Source organism: Gymnogyps californianus, chromosome 29 (assembly GCF_018139145.2).
Source record: "Gymnogyps californianus isolate 813 chromosome 29, ASM1813914v2, whole genome shotgun sequence".
NCBI lineage: Eukaryota > Metazoa > Chordata > Aves > Accipitriformes > Cathartidae > Gymnogyps > Gymnogyps californianus.
In genome coordinates, this window is record NC_059499.1 from 2,808,756 (window position 1) to 2,830,949 (window position 22,194).

General features: G+C 43.3%; 1 protein-coding gene across 5 annotated transcripts in view; it reads left to right on the top strand.

Annotated features, from left to right (window-relative positions):
• The first annotated feature begins 3,526 nt into the window (after positions 1–3,526).
• POGZ (pogo transposable element derived with ZNF domain) overlaps positions 3,527–22,194 on the top strand; it is a 38,387-nt gene continuing 19,719 nt past the window's right edge. For 4 of the 5 annotated variants that reach the window (XM_050912234.1, XM_050912236.1, XM_050912238.1 and 1 more), the window contains exons 1-2: positions 3,527–3,699; positions 14,894–15,018. In XM_050912234.1, the coding sequence (XP_050768191.1) occupies positions 14,895–15,018 (124 nt within the window). In that variant the 5' untranslated portion in view covers positions 3,527–3,699; position 14,894. Of the gene's footprint in view, positions 3,700–14,893; positions 15,019–16,896; positions 17,056–22,194 lie in introns of all 5 variants that reach the window. The other variant, XM_050912235.1, reaches the window with a different exon arrangement.

Here is a 22,194-nt window from a genome sequence, read left to right on the forward strand (position 1 = left end):
TTCTAAAGCTGCATGTTGAGACTTTTTCACTTTTTGCTACAGCTGGTTCCAACCTTAGACCCCTGGCAAAGAACCTGACATGGCAAGTGTCTGAAACACTGGCTACCTGCAGGAGCAAAATCCAATATTCCAACTTACTGTCTTCGGAACATGTAATTTATCAATTGAGTTTTCCTACATCAAAACTTTTTACTAAAACCCACATTAGATTAGGAAAATGCTTAAGGGTTCGTTTGGTTGGGAGGCAGAGCTGGACCTGCTTGACTGTCATGCTTAGATCGGCTCCTGCGTGCTGATCTCAACGTGGCTTGTTTTTCCTGGGTGAATGAGCCCTGAGGAAAATAGCGTTTTGATGTTTTCGCAGGTATTTGCCTTCTTTCTGCTTCAAGACTTGTTACTTTCCTGCTTCTTTCAGCCACAGATCATCGATGTAAACACCTGTAGTCCAACAGATCTCATAGACTGCCCCAAATGCACGTACTGTTGGTATTTACAGGATGAAACACAAAAGTCCACCTGTGTGTTGTGTTTTAAAACATATGTATTTCACAATCATTTTTATTCCTAAAGAAACAGGAATTTTCTTTTTGGAGCAAGAATATCTCACTCCTGTCTTGCTACCCTCGTGAATTTATGCATTTCAATAGCAACTACAAATTTCTCATTCTACCGCACTCCCCAAATAGAGGGCTTTCCTTCTGTTCCGCCTGGACATGGCAAAAATGAAAAATAACTCGCCAATGGCGATGTGATTTGAAACAGCTGCATTCTCCCTGTCATTAATTTCATTTGAATTTGGTATCTGCAGAACATACACTGGATAAAGACAAAACCACCCTGGTGAATTTTTACAGCTTCTTTTTTTTTTTAACTTTGGTTTTTACCTTAGGTCTAAGAAACATTGCATTTACAAGGAAGGAAGAAATCAAGTTTGGGATTAGCAGATGATAATTTTTTCAGTGGTAAACACAATCACTAGTCATCAGTCAGTAATGTAAAACTTTGTTGGTAAATCCTTGCTGCTATCGACATCTGAGTTCCATTTACAAACTTATTTTTCCCATCGCTAGCAATGCCGGTGCGGCTGGCCGTTTTCCCCTTCATTTAAGGAAAAAATCACTTTTTATTCATAGCTTCTGCTTCCAGATTTTCTTTTTTTGAAAAAGCAAGTGAAAATTGCTATTATTATATTAAATAATTAAATAATACTTCATCTAAGGCAGAGGCTGCAAAGCGCAATCAGGAATACAAATGCATAACTAGCGATAATGATGTTTGTTATTATTATCAGCGGCATAACCACAGAAGAAAATGCGGCCCTTTGTATTGCGTATGTATATGATTTATAGGTGACAGATAGACAGTTAAATGAAAACACTTCCCTCCAGCATGAGGTGAAGTAGCCTGGTGCATTGTGTAAACCAGGAAGAATGGCTGGTAACTCATGAAGACCATCAGAAGAAAATTAATGTGCTTGTTTAATGAACCGCAGAATAATAAATCACATTCTAGCAACACATGGGTATCGCAGCAAGGGGGTCCATTTGGGAAGCACACTACTTACCAAATTCATAAGAGTGTTTTAAGAATAAATAAAATAACATTTCAAAGTATGCTGAAGATATAAATGTTAACAGAGTTCTAAAATGTACACTTACATTTCTGTTAAATACATTAACTATTAATAAAAAACATGCAGTATCTGTTTTAACCATACTACCTTCAGTATTCAGTCTGTACTGTACGCAGTCAAAAGCTGTATGTTCCCTCATTCCTAAATTATTCACAATAGTAAGTTCATTATTCAAGATATAATCACAATAATAAGTTCATTATTAAAGATATAAGCCATCTGAATTTATGCTAGGGAGAAATGTAGTCACTGATGATACGTTGGCTTGACAGCGCAGGAAACTTAGATGGCACCGATCCAGCAATGTACTTAAGCAAATGCACAATTTTAGGCATTTATATAGTTGCGTTGATTGCATTTGGATCGTTTAAATACATGAAGTTAGAGGTAGGCTTAAGTATCCACTTAAGCAAAGCCCTCACACCTAGGCGGACAGCTCCTGACGGGGGTCTCTACTGCCGTGTTCGCCCGCCTCCGTCCTGACTTCCAGGAAACCCCCCCAGAAGCTGTGGAGAAGTTTACGGCAATTCAATCCTTAGCCTCCCCCTTGAAGCCATCCCCGAGGGATGAAACCTGTGCCAACCTTTGATACGAGTCTCACAGAAGGGACTTAAAACATAGAGATAAGGAACAGTTTCATCAAAAAGGCCTCTAACAATTTTTGGACCTGGGAAGTCTCTTTCATCACTAAATGTATCTTCTGATTGTTTGGAGACACGGCCATCAAAACACGTTTGAACATCACTGGCTATCGAACATGTTACTTTTTACGGATGATGGGTTTCAGTCCCGTAATCACATTAGCAGTTCTCCCCACCTTCCCCAAGAAAACGAAGGGCTACTAGGCAAAGGTGGCTTGACTCCTGGCAACACTGCTAACCACCAAAATAATCCTGCGGTTAAGACATCAAGACCTAACTACAACATCAATAACGTAATTATCCCCGCACCTATAGATGGTGGCACTGAGCCCTCGCTATACTGCCAACCTATGGCGCCTGGCGAGTCTAAGACGCAATGAATGCTACCAAAGGCGGCAACTTCCAAAGACACAGGTACAGCCAAGCCACAGACACCACCTGCTACAGGTGGGCGATTCTGGCTGGAGACCACCTACGCTAAAGCCAACCACCTCCTAACTCGGTAATGGCGCAGGGGGCCGGACTGCTCTCCGGCAGCCCCCCGCAGCCCCGAGGGGGCCTGGCAGGCAGGGACAGCCCTGACAGGAGGCGAGCGCGAAGCGCCGGGCAGCTCCCGGGGCGGAGGGCGGCGAGGCGGGCGCCCCCTCAGAGCCCACCTGAGGAGATGGCGGCGAGGCGCCACGGGCCTGGAGGCAGCGCTAGGCCTCCAGCAGGGCCTGGGCAGGCCCGGCCGCGGGCCCTCCTCCCCTGCCCTCCCGCAGCCTCCCCCCGAGGCCGGGACCAGCGCCGAGGCCCCGCGGGCTCGCAGCCCCCCGGGGCGGCCGCCGCTGAGGGGGAGGCCGGGGGGCGCCCACCCGCCCCCCATCATTTGTGCTTCGGACAAACTTCGTCAGGCCCAGGGTAGAGGCTGCGCCGGCCTCCCGGTGACGTCACCGCGCCGCGCGCCAATCCCCGCACCAGCCGGCGGCCCAGAAGGAAATGACGTCACCGTATCCCTCCGCCAGCCAGGTCCCCTTTTTTTGTGTGTGTGTGTGTGTATGTGTGTGTGTATGTGTGTGTGTGTGTGTCTGCGGGCGCTTCGCGCGTGTATCAGCCCGCCGGGCGCTCTTTTTTTTTTCCCTCTCTTCTGAGGGGAGGGGGGGGGGCGGGGGGGAAGGGGAGACACACGCAAAGCAGGGAGCCGCCCCCCGCGAGAACGTACAGAGGGCGAGCAGAAACAGAGATAATTCCTCCTCCTCCTCCTCCTCTTCCTCCTCCTCAGCATCACGCTCGGGGGTCCCGGGGGCTCATGCCACCTGCCCTCCCCTGCCGGTCGCCTCGCCCGGAGAGCGGCGGAGCGCGGGGGGGGCGCGCGCGCGGGGCCCTTTAAGAGCGGAGCGGCCGCGGCTGAGGCGGCGGGAGAGTGCGGCGGCGCCGGCGAGGAAGGTGAGGTGGTGCGAGCCCGTTATGTGGGGTGGGGGGGTGGCGGCGGCGGCGGCGGCGGCGTGTGGGGACGGGGACGAGGGGGGGTGCCGTGCGCGGGCGGCGGTTGGTGACCGTTGGAACCGGTTCGAACCGCCCGGGTCTGGGGGAGAAGGGGGGGCTGCCGGGGAGCGGGGGGGGGGGGGGCGGCCGGGCCAGAGCGCGCCGTACACAAAGCGGCGGCGGGAGGAGGGAGGGAGGGCTCGGGGCTGCCGAGGCGGGGGACGGGGAGGAGCCGCCGCGGCGGCGGCTCCCGCTGGGCGGCGGAATGCCGGCCGGCCGCCCGCCGCTCGCCCGCCCGGGCTCTGAGGGGAGGCGGAGGGATCCGCGCACACCCCCCCCTCCGCCGGGGGGGGGGGGGCGGGCGGTGAAGCGGTCCCGACGGCTCCCTCCGCCCCTCGGGCCCCCCCCCCCCGCCGCCGCACAAAACACCCCGGCGCCGAGCGGGGCCTCCCCCCGCCACTCGCGGGGTCGCCATCCCCCGGGGAGGGGGCGGCCGCATCCTCCCCGTCTTACCTCCCCCTCCTCCTTTTCCCATGGCTGGTGCTGGGTGGGCGGCCATGTTGGGCACGGGGATTATTTTTCTCTCTCTTTCTTAGCCGCCACAATACACTGAGGGTGGGTTTTGCCTTACTTCTCTGGAGAAACGTCCTTTTTGCCCCTTTTTAAGGGAAGTTAACGGTGGGGGGAGTCTCTGCCCACCTCTTCGGAGGGTGAGAGCCTCCCCCTTGGCCTGCGTGTTCTCCACCTTCACAGAGCGGTTCCCCCTCTCCATTGCTGCCTTGTCTGAGGCCGAGGGGAGCGGGGCTTGCCAGCCTGCCCCTCTCCTCAGCGGCTTCCCTTGGGCGGTGGGGTCTGCTTGCCTTGCCGCTCGCTTCTCCCTTCGGTGTCATCCTCTGGTGACAAGAGAGGTCTCGCCACCTCGGTGCCAGGCTCCCTGCCTGCGGCCCCAGTGGAAGGGGCTCTTCCCAAGCACATCTGAGTAGGTGTAGAGGGGAAACTGTTCTTTTTATTTGTTTTCCTGAGCTTGCAGGCCCTCTCCCTATGCTTCCTCGCCTGCCCCGTCCCCTTACACTGACAAGACATCTTAGATCGCTTGCTGCCCTTGGCCAGCGCCTTCTCCCCGGTAAGCAGTGTGCCCCGACATACCTGCTCGCCTGCCCCATTGCTGGGTCAGGAATTCAGTTTAGCAGGCTCTTCTGGCGAAGGATTGGGATCACTGAAAGACTTTATGCAGAATACCCCAAGGCTGATTCTTCTGGCTACAGATATTAAAAACTAGATGTTTGGTATCGTGAAGACGTTTTCCCGGCCCTTGCTGTGGTCCTGCTCTTCTGAGTATCTGGGGAGCCCAGGCTGCTGCATTAGGGCATCCTCGCTCTCTGCTTCTTCCCCTTGGCTGGGATGCGACATGAAGCATGTGTGGAGATGAAGGAGAGGCATGAATCCTGCTGCCCAACACCCTTGCGGAAAACACGCAACGCATGACAACACACACAGCTTTATTTTTATTAACTTGGCAGCAGTTGCAGCTGTCACCAAGACATACCAAATGGGGCAGGAGTGAGTGATCGGAAGTGGGGGTAGAGGATAGGGGGATCTGTTGCTTCTTTTAGGAAATACTTTGCAAGGATATACGAATTATGCATCTTCCCTACTCTGGTTCTCTGTGTGTACTGTCTCATCACTTCAGGTTGCTGCAGTTGTTAATTTTTATCCTTGAACGTGAAGCCAGGCTTACTGCGTGCACGTCTCTTTCAGTTGTATGATTATTAGCGTGCATAAGGCTGTCCTCCAGGGCCACCCGCCCAGAGAGCTCGCTCTCCATTGCCGCTTTAAGCTGTGTCTGGGTGTGGGCTTCTGCAAATGTTACTTACAGTTGGTCTTGTGCTTGTGGGTATATACAGTTACGTTGTTTATGTGCCCCATCCCCACAGCTGCTTAGATACTGTCAGAGAACCTCCAGCTGTCTTCGTGCAAGTAGACCTGCATCCACGTTGACATGAGTGCTCCATACTGTCTCCTCACTAGAGGCTGTTGCAGAAACATAGCTACAGACACGCTCTTGGCCTCTAGAAGCTTCAAGGTAGTCCCATGCTCACAAAACACGCCAAAAATCAGAAAGCGGTTTGTTTTCATCACTCTGCAGTTCAAACTTTAAGGTAGATAACAATCATTATAATTGAGTGTGTAATAATACATTTTAATTAGTAGGCATCACACACTTCAAAGCCTTTAATAAAACATATAGGACTTTAAATGATAGCATTCATAGGAAATGTAATATGCCTTTTGAAATTATTTCAGTACCCAGCAAAGTCAAGTCAACCACATCAGTCAACAACACGTAAATTTACCTTGGCCTGAAGGATGTAACTGTTGAACTCTGGCATTCAACTTGCGCAGTGCCTTTCACCTCCCCTCTTCTTTCAGAGGTGTTGCTCATGATGAATAGCCATATAAACAGTAATGAAAACATCATCCAATATGTATTTTCATCACTTAGATTGTATCAGGTTTAGGCTGTGCCAGTTAGTCATTAAAAGCCACTGAAGAGCATTATCTTTTTTCAGGGCAGGGATTGCAGCATGTCTTGACGGCAGAAACCTTTATCGTAGGATTCATTTGCATTTAATGTAACCTCGTCGGGTTTCTAGGCCCTTAAAAAGTTGAGATACGTTCCTTGCCGTTAAATACACCTTATCGAAAGCAAGTGAGAAAGTAAGTAACAACATAGCAATTCTGTTGAGGCTGCATGTTCACCAGGGGAATGCATAATGGAGAGAAGAAGTGGCCATTCAGAAGGAGAACTTGGACAAGAGAAGTTGATTTATGCATTAATTTCTGTCCTAAAGCATGCATTGAATCATCTCCTCAAGCTTATTTGTAGGTCTCTTAAAGACAGACCCTCAATCTTACATTTTAGATTTTCTTTTCTGGACTGTCAGGAGGGGAGGAGATTGTTTTATAGCAAGTGGTGAAGAAAATTTAAGGGTCAATTAATTCTTAATATGTATTTTTGGAAAGGATTGGGGTATTGGTAGCATGATAACCATGCTGCAGTTAAATCTACAATGGCAAATCTAGACTGGCATAAAAACTGACAAACCTTTGGCAAGAAGGATGAAGAAAGCTTATACGCTTGGTGCTAAAAATGTAATCTTCTGGGATGTAGTTTGTGCACAACCTACCTCTGCCTTTCATTGCAGGGCAGAGCAGCCGCGTTCCCTCGTTTCAGGGGAGTCGGTAGGATGCAGTTTGCCCTGGGTGTATTTCTTCCTTCCCCATAAGCCTGATGGCCAGCCCACAACATCGTCTCTCTGGGAGCTGTTGCAGTGATTCCCTATGCAGATACATTGCAGGGACTACTCTTTGTTCTGGGGCTTCTTTGTGCCAGCTCTGTCCCGAACTGCTGTGCTGCCAGGTGTAGTATCGGTGAATAAGGTGGAAGCTCTGTGCAGGAACTTGCAGGAGTCACCTTTGTGCTAAAATTTGTTAGTCATAGGCTTTTGGAAGATGCAAGGCCCATCTTTAAAGTTCATAAACTATTTCCTTGGCTTTCATTCAGTCCTTCATGATATTAATAATCAACTGTGACTGTGGGTTCCCCATGGGAATCAGTTGGGACTTTTTTCTTTAAAAAAGAAAAAAAATGCTAGCATGTTAGTGCTATGTGCTAATACTTGGATTGATTCTCACTGCATATTCACTTGATTATTTACATTGTAAATTCACATGAAGATACGTATTCTCTTTTGAAAACGTGAATAAAGCATTAAATTAGGATTCGTGAAGTCTTGATGTTATTTCTTAGGGTTAGGATATCTGTTATTTTAAATGATTTAACTTGCTACCCGTTTTATGATGGTCAGAGCGTAAATGCATTTGCATCTGGAGTTCATTCCTGTCTAGAGAAAGGCAGTACAAGCAGCTCCAACCTAGGCCGAGGAGTGAGAGGTAGGAGCGGAGGTTCCTGGCTCCTTCAAAACTTCCCACGTTTGATCCGAGCAAGGCTGATGAATTCCTTCTTCCGTTTTTCCGTCAGTAAAGTACGTGGCTATATTTGTACCTCTGCAGGTAACATCGTGTTGGAGGGAGGACATTGTGAAATTCTGGGTAATAGTCTGTGTCCCTCTGGGATAATAGTCTCTATCCCTCCTCTTTGTCCCATCTTCACACAAAATTCAGCTTTTTGCTTTACCAAGTCACCTGTATCATGGAGTATGTATTTATTTCTGACCTGCTAGTATGCCCTTAAGACTGATTGTGTTGCAGATGATTACACCCAGTAGGCAGAAATTGGGCCACCAGCGGTGCCCTGACAAGTACTGATTTATTTACACTTTTTTTTTTTAATTAAAAGCCTTAGAAAGTGAAATTTATACAGCAAGAGTAGTGCATCCCATCATGTGAATTTTGAAGAACACTGTGAACGAGTCATTAATTTGAAGTCCTTTTTAAAAAGAAGTGTGTGAATGTGTATATACAGTATATGTATGTCATAACTTGTTTGCTTTGTGTCAAATAATACCAAGCTGTGACTGAAACTGTAAATATATAACCACACATCTTTTAGAGATCACTTCAGTGAGACACAGCTGCCTTCCTCTGCAGCTGTCATGTAAAACCTGCGATCCACAGGTGCTTTAGATAATAGAAAACACTTGGGACCTGGTTCTCTCCACTTGCATCGCTCAGTCAGTGGAGTTACTGAGTGAAAACTTGCATTGTGGTAGCCGAGTCCTTTGTCTGCCACCTCATTTAGGTGGAGGAACTGGGCTAAGTGTTTGTTTTGTTCATTGAGATGTTTTTGAAGATTGAAAGTGCCAGCGATCTTTTAAAGCAGAGTACAGTGGTTTGTCCTTTCTACCTGGTCAGTCATTTTCTCTTGAGAAAATAATGACAGTCTGTAGGGATTATGTCTGATATCTTTCTAACTATGTGGAAGTGGTTCATTGATAATAAATGCAATTGGATCTTAGATGCCAAATTTCAGTTGAAATTACAGGGGAGATTCTTATTTCCTTTGCAGTGAGGCATAGGAGAAAAGAAAAGGATTTCTCCTTTTCTCATGTCAGGGTAATCTGTCTAGTTGTATGCAAATAAAACATCTTTATTGTTGGATTTCCCCTGGTAATGGTGATCACGTTGATCAGAGAATGTAATCAGGTGGCTGGCCTTTTAATACAAGAGTTTAATGGCTGTTGGCTTTTTTCCCCTGTATGGCAACAATGAGTATGAACCACATCAGCTGACAAAAAATAAAGGGTCTATATCTTGCAGTTGTGCCTGTTATTTGTGTAGGGCTAACATATATTGGCTCTTCTCCCATTTCCAGCTAAAGGGGAGAGAAAATACCTTTCAGTCTGAAAGGCATTATTTCTTGCAGTGTGTCTAGAACACTTTGTGATTTTTTTTTTTTTTTGTAAATTTTTTTGGCATCCATATTTTCAACCAAGCATCTGCCAACTATGTGCTGAAAAGCTAAATGTAGAGTATTTATCATTGGGATTAATCATTTTATTGAGCAAAGGCTTCTTACATACAAAAATATTCAAGATCAAAGCTTTGAAAAACAAAGCTGTTACATTATAGAAGAGAGGAGACATTTTCTTAGTTCAGTTGATATGAACAGATGAAATACTATGCGCATAATGTAAGTTAGTGTCAAAAGAAGCTTGTAACTACAGTCTCTTTAGCATTTTGTCTTTGCATCTTTTGAATAATTATGAGGTGTTGAATAATATATTTTTTTACAATGTGTGCAAAGACTTCCCCTGTAGGTCTAACCTTCCTGGGCAGAGATATGTGCATGCTTTAATTAATAGAGCAGGTTATTTATCCTGACTATTTATAGACTGCCCATCACTATAGCATTAAGGCACTGTTAGTTGTCTGGCGTGGAGTAATACGATTCCAGACAAATAGTTACTGTTGTAAGCGTCACCGGTTTTGCCAGCGAAGAGAAGCTTTGTCCTAGAAGCTTCACAGAGGATTTTTTTCTAGATGTTTCTGTGAAGGATGAATATTGAAAATCATAAATATGTAGTTATTGATCAGTTGTAATGGATATCCCTTCAAGATCTTAGTGTATATCTTGTATGAGGTTTTGCTTGTTTTTACAAAGATCTTGTAATTATAAAAAAGTTTATGTTAAGGGCAGAGAAAATAATATTTAAGGCTCTTTGATATTTGCTTTCCCCTGCTAAGCAGATCTCTAGTGTAAACCTGTACTTCAGAGCTTCATTTCTTGGAATCTATTTTCTTACCATTTGTCATTCAGGAATTATTTTTGTCTTTTTTTTTTTGTCTTTTTCTTTTTTTTTTTTTTAACAGGAGGAAGTTTGAGTTTGTGTTCAGTGATGTGAACAAGGGCTGGGCATCTTGAGTTTTATTTCTGACTAAACCACTCACTGCCAGTAGAATCTTTGGCAAGTCACTTAATTTCACTGAACTCTGTTTCCCACCTTTGAGATAAGGTTAATAAAATTTCTTACACACTGCAGGTTTTATGTAAATGAAGAAGCTAGTAATGTCTTTGAAGCATGCAGGTAATGGGTGCTATGGAGAATGTGAGCTTTTTTGTGCTTAATGTAATGCACTTAGTTAATTGTATATTAGGATTATTACAATACTCTTTGATTTCTTATTTTTTTAAATATGCTAATGTAATTTTATTTGACAAGTAAGAGACTTTTTTTAATCGGTTGGCTATTTTTTCTCATTGATTACAGGAAATTTTACTAAGGCTAGTTTTAGGCAGGTGTTTCTGTGAAAAGTTCAATGGACACATTTAAACAACTACTGCTTTATACAGTATTTCTGAGCAGGAATTTGGATGTGTCAAGTTGGGTAGTTTGGTTTATGTGCTATACTTCTTAGTAATGTTTTGTGTATTCAGCAAGATGAAAAGAGCTAAGGAGTTATAGGAGTATTTAATTGCCTCCTATAGCAAAAGCCTCAGTGTCAACAACTAAATATACTTGCGGTTCCGTAGTAGTGCAACAATACCTGGTAATACATGTTTTGTTCATGAATTACACAATACTGTAGAAGAATGGAGCCTCAAATGTTCCCAGCAAGACATTTAATCCACCTTGCCTCTCATACAGTATATATACCTTCTGTTACAGATGTGCCTGTTCCCAGGGACATCCAGAACTGGAAATTTCATGAGTTCCCTGGGCAGCCTGTTACAGTGCTTCATCTTTATTCCTAGAAGGTTTTTTGGTGTCTAAGTTGGAATCTTCTGTTCTTCACTTTGAGCCCTTCACTTCTTGTTTCCATCACAGATGTGGAGGACAGACCGCTTCCTTCCGCTTCACAATAGCCTTTTACATATCTGAAGATTATTGTGCTTCATAATCTCTATAGATTGAACAAGTCCAGGTGATTCCATCTTTTCTTGAAGATCACATTTTCTACCTCTCTTCTGGACTCTCTAGTTGGTTTAAGTCTCAGTGTTATGCTCCAGGCAGTCTTGCAGCATGCAGAGTGCAGCAAAGTGCACGAGGAACCATTAAGTGTCCCTTTGCTTGCTGATAACTTGCTGGTGGATCCACTGGCCGACTTGGCAAGCCTGAGCTGTTGCTGTGTTTTTTCTCATCTCAAAACGCATGCTGGGAAGGTGTGGTAAGAGCGAGAGGAAAACAGCTATGGAAATGTGCTTGCATCTCTGGACAGAATACCAGAGCAGAGCACTTGGGGGACAGCTAGAAGAGGCAAGGTCATTTAAAGTTCCTCAAAGAGTGCTTTTTAGGTTAAAAGTTGACTGAGAAGGACTTGAAACAGTAAGAAAAGAAATTCTCTCTTGTTCTACCTGTGTTCAGAGAAACAGGATTCTTTATGCTTCCCTTGTAAAATCACAATACTAGATAATATTTCTCTGCCAACAGTTTTTCCTGATAGCTGAACAAGCCCACGAGCACCTTCAATTTGAGCAATCTGTTTAGGTCCCCCTAAAAGACTAAAAGAGGTAGTCTTGGTAGGAGTAAGTTATTTGTGAGTTGGGTTGGACTTTGGGGGCCTTTTATCTTCTTTTAAAGGCACTTGTAAAGGGTGAATCCAATTTCATAGAGATCAAAAGTGAAATTAGACAGAAATGTTTTCATTTACTGTATTATTTAAGACTCTGTGCTGTAAATACACAAAATTGAGGCATGGGTATAGCTGTATTAAATATATATTTCAAATTGGCAGTATGTGTGAACAGGCCTAAACCAGTTTAGGTAAAAGTGCTACTGCTCTGTATCCTCGTAGAAGTGGTGGCGGGACTAGTCGTTCAGAGTTGTGCGCAGGATAAGACGAATGACTTTGACTCTTTTATCGATATGAATGTTGAGGAAGTGGGGAGCAAAAGAAGATCAGCTACCATACGTGAGTGGCACGATGGGCTTTCTTTAAATATCATTCTTATGTTATTCTTAAAATGAATATTACTGTGCTTCAAAAGCATAATTGGGAAGTGAGAATTACACATATTAGTATAACCGAGCATAAAACTGAGTATTTCTTAGTAAAACATCATGTGACGACAGCATCACAGTATAAGCTCTGCGAATCCTTTTTAGACAGATACAACACAGAAAAATGAGAGTCCAAGAGGCCGTCTTTGTATCTAGGGGAAAACAATGGTATGTGCTGTTTCAGAAAAAGTGCTGGCAATTTGAATTTGGCAAACATTAACAAGTGTTTAGGGTTTTTTTTGTTTTGTGTTTGTTGGGTTTTTTTTGAGGCTTACCTGGTTAACACAGTTACTTCAGATCAGCATTTGTCGAAATCTTGTTTTGGCTTCATGTTGTATTGCAGGAAATTCCTGATGATCATGCTTTTGCATTTTACAGCTAACGTGGTACAACAGAAATAAAAATTAAAGATTGCATTTGCGCAAGGTGGTTGCGCCCACAGTCTTAGCAGCCACTCCTGTAAATCCTAGCTTTCGACTGATTTACAAACTGAAGTTTATAGCAGGTCCAGCATTTGTTTGACCAGAATTATGACTGTGTTAGGATAATAAGGGTAGACATAGCTTAATGATATAAGACTTACAATCTAATTGCTCTGTGGTTACTTAAGCCAGTTTATATTTTTTAAAGCTATGTCTCTTCTAGTTTTTCAACAGCGAGCTAGTAAATGTTACTCTGTGTTTAAGCCTTCTGGTCAGCCCTGTTTTCTGTGGCTATTGAAAACAGATTGTCTGCACGTGAGTTGGATTATTTTCTTGCTTGTCCCCTATAATAAGCTGTTTATTTTGGCCAGTTTGTCTCAGAACATTTCTCATCAGATTTTTATGGCTGTCAAATGGTATTAGAGATGACAAAATGCAATCATAGCAGTCTCTTTTGGCACCAAAATGTAATCAAGAAGAGCAAAATCCTTTCTAGACGTCTTGATTCCCATTCACTTACAGTACAGAACTGCCACTTGTTCTGCTCGCCGGCCTTTCTAGTGGTTGATAGTAGAGGGAAAGAATCGATTCTTTTTTACTATAACCCAGGTGGGAAATTAGGAAATTCCGTTTTTGTGGTGTCTTATCTCCTATAATAGTCCTTATTTCCTTTAAAAATGCAATTGAGCTTCTGGAATGAGTCATATTGGTTAAAGACTCCTAAATGTATTACTAAGGAGAATTAAAATTTTGCATAAGCATCATTTATAGGTGGAGTTTAGAAACAGCCAAATCCTGAAACAATGCAAAACTAGGTCTGGGAGAAAGCTCCTTTCAGCAGCTTGGCTTAATGGCTTGTAAGTTGTCAAAGTGTGATTGGAAATGCGTGTCTATCGATTAGATCTCAGTAATAGTAGTGCAGATCAGCTTTTTGGAGACCTTTGGTGGTAACTCTACCACCTTCTGAGAAGAGTTGTCCTCTAGGAGACTTGAGACTGTTGCTAATTGTGAATCATCTTGTTTTTAATTCTGGCTTGATGGTCTGAATGTTTAATTGAACTCTTAACTTTGAACACATACAGATTTATACATCATTGAGGTCTAGATTAGATGCAGTCCCAGGAGAAAATACTTGACTTTCACTGTAGGCACATCCATAAAAACTTGTGTTCTGTGTGCAGTGGTGCTCAGAAAAGCAAACAAAGTGGGAAGATATGTAAATAGTGGAGCAGAAAGTAACACTGCGAATTATAATGTTGTAACATTGTTATATTAGCAGTATACACCCCCTGCTTATGTAATTGCCTTTGTTTCTGCTTCCCTGTCTCACAAAGATGTAGCCAAAATAGAAGTTTTGGAGATTGGTGGCAAGAACGAGAGAGACTTAATTCATGAGGAGAGACGAAACAGGCTGGAATTGTCTATTGTGTCTTTTCTCTAAATAAATATGGTAATACTTATATCCAGTATCGAGTAGTGCGGAAAAGGTAAATTGGGTACTTTACTCTGGAGATCAAGAGAACATTCGTTTGAGTTGAAAGACAGTAACTATGGATCTAATTGCAGAAAATCCCTTTACTCTTTTTTTTTTTCTTTGAACTAGTTCATAATTGTCTGTCATATTCCCTGCTGCAAGGAAGATGAGTAGGAGCCGGGGCCGTGGGAGCATGCAGGGGTTTGGGTACATGCGGGTTTGATTGGAAGGGTCAGCTGAGGTTAGCCAAGGACTGTTCGCACACTTGTGCACGCGTTTTTTACTCATTTAAGCTTGGATATTCAATCTCTGTCATGTGTTGGCGGTAATCCTAGAATATTCAGAACCACGAACAGAACAAAAAACATGATTCTCCTTCTTTCAGTCACATTTATTCATTTATTTAAAGGTACTGGGTTTTGGGGCAGTAACTTCTGATTTCAAAGCTGGTAGGTTGGCTTTCTTATGCAGGAGAGGCAAAACCACTGCAATTTTAAGTCAAAACCAAGGGTTTTCAGCGCCAACTTCACAGATTTATCTGAAAAGGAGACACAGCCTGTTAAAGTAGGATGTGGAGTCAGCTCTATAACGGGAGAAATAAGTAAGAACCTGAGAATACGCAACTCAGTTTTTGGTTTGTGGTCGTTTTTTTTTTTTTTTTTTTTCCCTTTGGAATACTAGGAAGTAAAAACATTGTTCGTATTTCTGGCATTAGAATTTTTCTTATGATGAATGACTGTCGCTGCCTGACCAAACACAGCTTTCCCATAAAGGTTTCTCTTCTTTTCCCTTTGCAGGATGGCGGACACGGACCTTTTTATGGAATGTGAGGAGGAGGAGCTGGAACCATGGCAGAAAATCAGTGATGTGATTGAAGATTCTGTTGTTGAGGATTATAATTCAGTTGATAAAACTGCTACGGGTAATTAACTGTTTTAGTCGAGAATTATTCCTGTTATTGGTGTTAAAATTTAAAGGGAAATGGCAGTGATGGGTTACATCCTATCCAGTAAGTAGTCTTATTTGATAGCTAAAAAAACCTGTTAATGAGTAATGTAACATATTTCAATTTTTCTAGTTGTGAACAGAGCTTTTGAGTGCTGGGTAGAGCTGACATGGTGGTGGTGCTGCACGAGGCCAGGTGTCCTGTGGATAAAAAGTTTGGGAGGCAGGAAACAGCTTTTTTCTTTGTGCAAGAGAAGTAACATTTTTGCAGGTGTTGGAAAGGGTGGCCTGTTTGAAAAATGAGAAGGGCACTTTGGCTAAGTGATTAGTGTTCTACAGCCAAAGTAGTAGTTTCTCAAAAGTAGAGAATTGATAATTTACATAAAGATGATACTGTTTGTTTTACAAAGTGCTTTAGTATGTATCAGCATTCAGTGGTGACTAACTTTTGATCCTTCTAGCAGTTTTGAAATGAGTGAGGAAGTCAGGTATTTGATTGGTGAATTGTATTCCCTGTGACTTAACTTATGTAATCAAACTAGTGAGATTAAAACTAGTTTATTATTACTTATTTAACCCATGATTTGATATAATCAGTTTCAGTTGTTGGGGGGGGATTGGTGGGGTTTTTTTGCCTGTTTTCTGCAAATGGAAAGATGCATAACTTTGATGTTCAGAGTTTGCATTTAACGTGCAGGTGAGAGTATGTTGTTATCCACTAGTTGTCTCAAATTATGAGAAATTTGGACTCATAAAAAGCAGTAATTGCCAGATGGGAGGCTTTATGTTTTTCAGATGCTATATAATCATTCAATTTGCAATGGAACCCTAACTAAGTAAAGATACAAGGATGGTACTTTCTGGTGGTTGATTTCTGTTGGTATCAACACAGTGAGTTGGGCCATTGTGCATATACCTGTCTTACACAAAGTAAACCTTGATGATGAGCCTTTCACAACTTGGGAGTAAGTGAAACATGACTATAATAAGAAAAACTTTTACTCACTGTCCCTTTGGTTCTTGCCACACACTTGAGTCTGGTGCATGGAAAAAGAATTCTTGCCCCAGTTATGTGTGTGGGTGAAGCAGACTGGCATGTTTAGTAAGTTAGGCTTTTGTTCAGCCATTTCAATTAGTTTTTCTTGGTCAAGATCAAGCAAAGCATCAGCTTAATGTCCGGAACAGAGAGGGGTCTATGTCTTGTCGTAGGCCAGGGATAACTAACGATGGTGATTCAACACGTCTCGCATTTCTGGCTGCTGTGATCCTAAACTTGGATCCTAGTGTGAAGTGCTGTGGGAGCGCTCTTGGTAGTCAGTGCTGCTAACTCCTTGGCAGTAGCTGTTCCACACAGCTCGTGGTTAACCCAGCGTGTTTGTGGAAGTATTCAACACTCAGGGCTTTGGAAGGCTTGTTGATAATTGGAGGTGAGCAGAAAGAGGCTGTCTCTGCTTAGGGAAGGGTATGCTTCTGCTGCTGACTGCTGTCACCTGCTTCCTCTGGCCTTCCTGCCAGGGAGGATTCAGAAGGAGCTTACTTTGAATAGTATTTAAAGATGTCAAGGTAGGAGGGTGATTGGAAGGAGAAAGTGATTCAATTATAGATGGGTTGGAATGGACATAAAACTAAGAGTGGTCTTGAGTAAGTTGAATTTCTCTTGCTTGTGCCGTTTGATAGAAAATACAGAGCTGAAGAAGCTGGATGTGAGTATGGACTATTGTACGAAGCCAAAAATTTTACTTGGTGTGATAGTATGGCAGTACAGCCAAGCAGCGTGCTAGTATGGTGTCTCTACAAACAAACTGTGCTTTCTCTATTTTTTTCTAAATACAATTATGCCGTTCCTTTCTAGCAGTTTCAGTGAGTCTGCAGCCCGTTTCTGCCCCTCTGCCAGCTGTTGTCCATGCATCCATAGGTGCTAATCTCCCTGCAGCCACGTCAGTCAGTAGCAGTGGGGCTCAGAATAGTGACAGTGCTAAGAAGACACTAGTGGCAATATTTGTGAACAACAATGGTAAGCAGAAATGCCTTCAGTATTTAGAGCGGTTTGGGGTGCAGAGGGGAAACGGGAAGCTCGCTTGCAGTCGTGTTCTCGTGTGCTGTGAGCACGTGAGATCTCACAGGTTGAACAGGGAGGTGTCAGGGCAGTGTTTGGATGGGAGTTGTGCTGAACCTTGCAGGGACTACAGGGAGTAGCAGCTGGTTTTCTTCGACTCGAGGGTGAATCCAGTGTCCTTACACATTAGTGGAAATTACCATTGGTAGTATTACCCTCCAGGTAAGATATAAAATGAAGGCCCTGGCTACTCAGGGTCACTCTGGTGCACCACGATGCATTTTGCAAGAGTAGATGTGTTAAACTGGTGTGTTCGCCAAATTCCAAGGTGAATAATTCTGGGGGTTTTTTGCTATTAAGGGGTTGTTGTGCCTCATTTCAGAAGATAGTTTAAGCAGTCTCTCTGCGTAACTTAACATACTGAAATATAAAGTGGGTTTAGGATTCTTTGGGATTAAGGAGCTATGAAAATATTTTTGTCAAACTCGCCTAAAAGTCATTGCATTGTTTTTAGTAAAATTTGATCAGACACACAAGCAATGAGGAAGGTTCTATACATTATTGGAAACTGATATCTTTGTTGGGAGTGTCTTACATCTGTAGTTCAAGACACTTTTATTAGATATCACTATATAATGCACTTGTGACAAATATTTCATAGCTTTACTAATAAAAGTAATTTGAGACGTTCTAAATCAATTACAAGAAATTAATAAAGGCTTGGTGATATCACACTGCTATGACTAGATTAATGGTTTAAAAAAAAGAGGAGTGTGGCTACTAAAATAAGAATCTGCTAATAGCAGTATATTTATCAGTAAAATATTTGGATACTCTTCTGACAAGTTCAAATATGCCCCTGTAGGATCTGCTATCCAAATGATTCCCAGATCCCATTAAAACTGGTGGATGTGTACAGGAATCTAATTTGGAGAGGCCTTTGTCATATCTCAAAATTGAAAGGATTGCGCAGAATCACAACAGTCTGAGAAGCTTTCTTCTTTGTTCCTTTATTATTGTTTATTTGTTTGTCTCAAAAATAAGAGCCATGGTAAGCTCTGGAAACTAATCCAGAGCTCCAGCATATGACTTGAAAAGGTAGTGAAGAAGGTTGGAAAAGAAAACAAATTGTGATGGTTTTGTCTTCGTTTCTCAGCCCCTTGCTGCATTCTCTCTGGGCTGCGAGAGCGTTAGAGGTTTAGGAGGGTTGCTGTGCACTGCTGCTGTAGGCTAGGTAGAAATATTTTTTTAGTATGTGTGGTACAGTTCAGAGGTACACAGAACTGTTTTCCTGATGGCTTAGTTCCTTGCAGGCTTTGGAGGAACCTTTCCCTGAAAAGCTGGTATTATGTTTCTAGACATTAATCACTCTGGTCTGTACTAGAGGAATGAAATCACAGGCGTAGCTGCCTATGATCATCATCTTTTTATATGCTTATTCTTTTATTCTGGTTTGCAAACAGAATTAGTGGTAGCTATTGGGGAAATAATACCTTCAGATTTTACTCCATAGGTTAAAAACTGAAGTCAGGTAGGGATGTTACTCAGTGTGACTCCATCTGTCACTTTCCATAGTCCTTTTTCTTTTGTGTATCTCTTGTAGTATGTCATCTAATCGTAAATTAGATCGTGGCATTACCGCTGTGAGCGGTGAGTGCAGTTTGCTGGGCTGCCTGCTCATGCAGGAATTGCCCTGCCAGATGTGCCATTGGCATCTTGTACCACTGCAGGAACTGCGCTGGATTTGCCCTCTTCTCATGCTGCAGTACTGGTGTGTTGGGATCTTTTTCTGCCCCACAGTGCCAGCCTGCACGTTAAGGGGCGTTTGTAGAATTTCTTAAGTGATGTTTGATGAGAGAACTGCTCTTAGACTGCTGAAAAGTTGTGAAAATCTGCGAGGTGTGTGTTGGTCTGCTTTGCAAGAGAGGAGGGAGGGACATGACCTTTACAGTCGCAAGACACAGTTACTTTCCAAATGGGCGGAATTTATGACTTGGCAGCTTGGTCAGCTCTGTTAGCATTGTCAAAACAAAGTATTCAACATCAAAGTATTCAACATCACAGTTAGGGCTGTATGTTTCAGGGTAAGCTTGATGATGGGGTTATACTTGCGTTTTTCTGATCTGCTGGAATAGAAACAAACCCTGTATGGGCATGAGGAACATGCTGTTGGTAGTGCTGTGTGTTCCTGGTCACCGTCACACGGCCTTTCTCCTTCATTGAGTGGAAGACTTTTAAATGCTTTGGGATGGATGCTGTTACGTGAAAAAATACGGAAACGTGCTTGGTTTTGCATAGCTCTGGAGCACTTCAGTTTTTATGGTGGAGTAAATTCTCCTCTTGGTTGCATTGATGCAGCAGAGGATAGCTCAGCCCATTAACTTCAGGACCAGTACAAACACAATTTTTCAGCATGGCCTTTTCTTTCCTGAGTATTGTATTCGTCGAGTTCCTACCAGCTCGTATGACATGACTTTGACTTGCGGGGGAATCCTTTTTGGCTTGATGCCAGCGAGGATTTTGAGTGGCAAAGTGCCACAGGGACATCTGTCACCTCTTCAGTCCCTGCAGTCTCTGCTGGCCCAGTAACTGAGGGTCACATCCCAGTTTAAGTTGTGACTATGTGGAACGCTCACGAAATGAGCCATGTCTGGAGTCATCCCAGCTTTCAGCAATCTGTTTTTTATGCTCACGGCTGTCATCTTGCATTTTGTTTTACATTAATTAAAAAGACTTACAAGCTAGGGCTGAAAAAGACCCATTAAATCTATCCATTCTCCCAGTGTAAGGTTTTGTTGGGTTTTGTTCTGTTTTTTTTCTCTCTAGGATGTAATTCACTTATGAGCAAGCCTGGAGACCTAAAATTTATCCTTTTCTTAAATAACAGCATCCATGTTGGTAATATTTAACTTTCAAGATCATACACTAACAAACATGTGCTTGAATTTCTTGTGAGGTGTGTTGTACTACTTAACATTGATGTACACAAACCACCAGTTCTCCCTTGAATGAACAGAGCAGAAGTGCTTACTGGACTGGATAGAAATGATCCCATGTCCAAAAATCAAGAAAGAGGATTTCCAAACTAAAGATGGCAATATCTTTTAGCTTGTCTTTTTCCATCCTTCTGCTGGATCCAAATTTTTCCCTGCAGATTAGTTCTAAAATGTCCCAAATTAATGGGACATAAAAGGAAAAATTACTGAAAGCTAAATATATTTGAAGCAAGGCTCGGCCTAATTTTTTCTTTCCCTAATTTTCTTTGATTGCTTTTCGCTATACCCATATCCCACTCAAACCAGTTCTTTCTTATATTACATATATGTGCATAGCTAGCTGGTATAACATATACGTCTGTGTCCGTTTCCACAGAGTCCTTGTATCCAAAAAAGCACTGTTTTTGTTGACAAGAGAATGAGGTGGGTGCCATGTGGCACATCAGCCTGACAGCTTGATTCCTTTTTAATAATTCCACCATCAGATAAAAATATAACTTACATTCTTATAATTCTTTTCACCACAAGAATCGCAAAGGGTTTTTTGTCCTGAAAATACGGAAACTATAGAAGAAAATACTGCACTTATTTAATAGGCAGCAAATGCATAACAGTATATGCTTAAGTCAGGTTAGGATGGGAAGTGAGAAAACTTAGTCTAGTTTAAATTACTGCCTGCATCAGTGTGACAGGACGCTTGCAGTGCATGCTTACTCTGCATACTGCCCTGTGATCCCTCTCTCCCCTGAACCATATGTAACATTTAGTATTCTTCTTTCTTACACTTGTTGACAAAAATGATATGTTTGTTTACATCAAGCTCAGCTAGCCTGTCATCTAGGGAGTGGCGTTATGGCAGAAGCTTCTCTTAGCTTTGCTCCCTGTGTCTTGAAGGATATGTCTTGGCGCAGTGCTCGACCTGCCATCCTTTCTGGAAATGGATTCACAGAGCACAGGAGCCACCTGAAGCTGCTTCTCCTAAGAACGATGGAAAGCTCCTCAGATACCTGAGGAGTATCTGTCTGTCCCCAGGCCCCAGTAGTCCCTTATTTCTCAGGGAGTGCCCTGATGAGCTGACTCCACTTGATGCCCAAATCACCTGCCATTAAAGCCTTAACGGTGTGTCCCTACCTTGCTCCTTTTCGCCCCTCAGCTATCGGTGCTGGCTGCCAAGGGCCGTTCATTGGAGAGCAAAGTCATCAAGGGATTGAGTCATCCCAGGCTTATTAGTCTACCCTTCATAAGCCTGAGAAGACCTTTGTTGATGCCCAAGTGTTGAATTCAAAGTCTTCGTGTGTGGTAACCTTGAAATCATGACGTGCTGACACCAGTCCTAACCATTTATCACTGATTTTGATGTGGATTGTGTCAGTGGTAGGAGCCTTGGTACTGATGGCCTCCTGTCGTGGTTTAACCCCAGCTGGCAACTCAGCACCACGCAGCCGCTCACTCACTCCCCCCACCCAGTGGGACAGGGGAGAGAATCGGAAAAAAAAAGTAAAACTCGTGGGTTGAGATAAAAGTTTAATAGGACAGAAAGGAAGGAAAAATAATGATAATAGTAAAATGACAACAATAATACTAAAAGAATTAGACTATACAAAACAACTGATGCACAGTGCAATTGCTCACCACTCGCTGACCGATGCCCAGTTGGTTCCTGAGCAGCAATCCGCCCCTCCCGGCCAACTCCCCCAGTTTACATACTGAGCATGACGTCATATGGTATGGAATATTCCTTTGGCCAGTTAGGGTCAGCTGTCCTGGCTGTGCCCCCTCCCAACTTCTTGTGCCCCTCCAGCCTTCTTGCTGGCTGGGCATGAGAAGCTGAAAAATCCTTGACTTAGTATAAACACTACTTAGCAGTAACTAAAAACATCAGTGTGTTATCAACATTATTCTCATACTAAATCCAAAACATAACACTGTACCAGCTGCTAGGAAGAAAATTAAGTCTCTCCCAGCCGAAACCAGGACACCTCCTTAGCAATGGCGTGGTGTGCTCTGCCTTTGAGGTCCCTATCTCTGCACTTCGGTTGTTCACAGTGCGAAGTAACTTATTGATGGGCTCAGCACTAGCGTTCTTCTCTAGGAAGGTCAC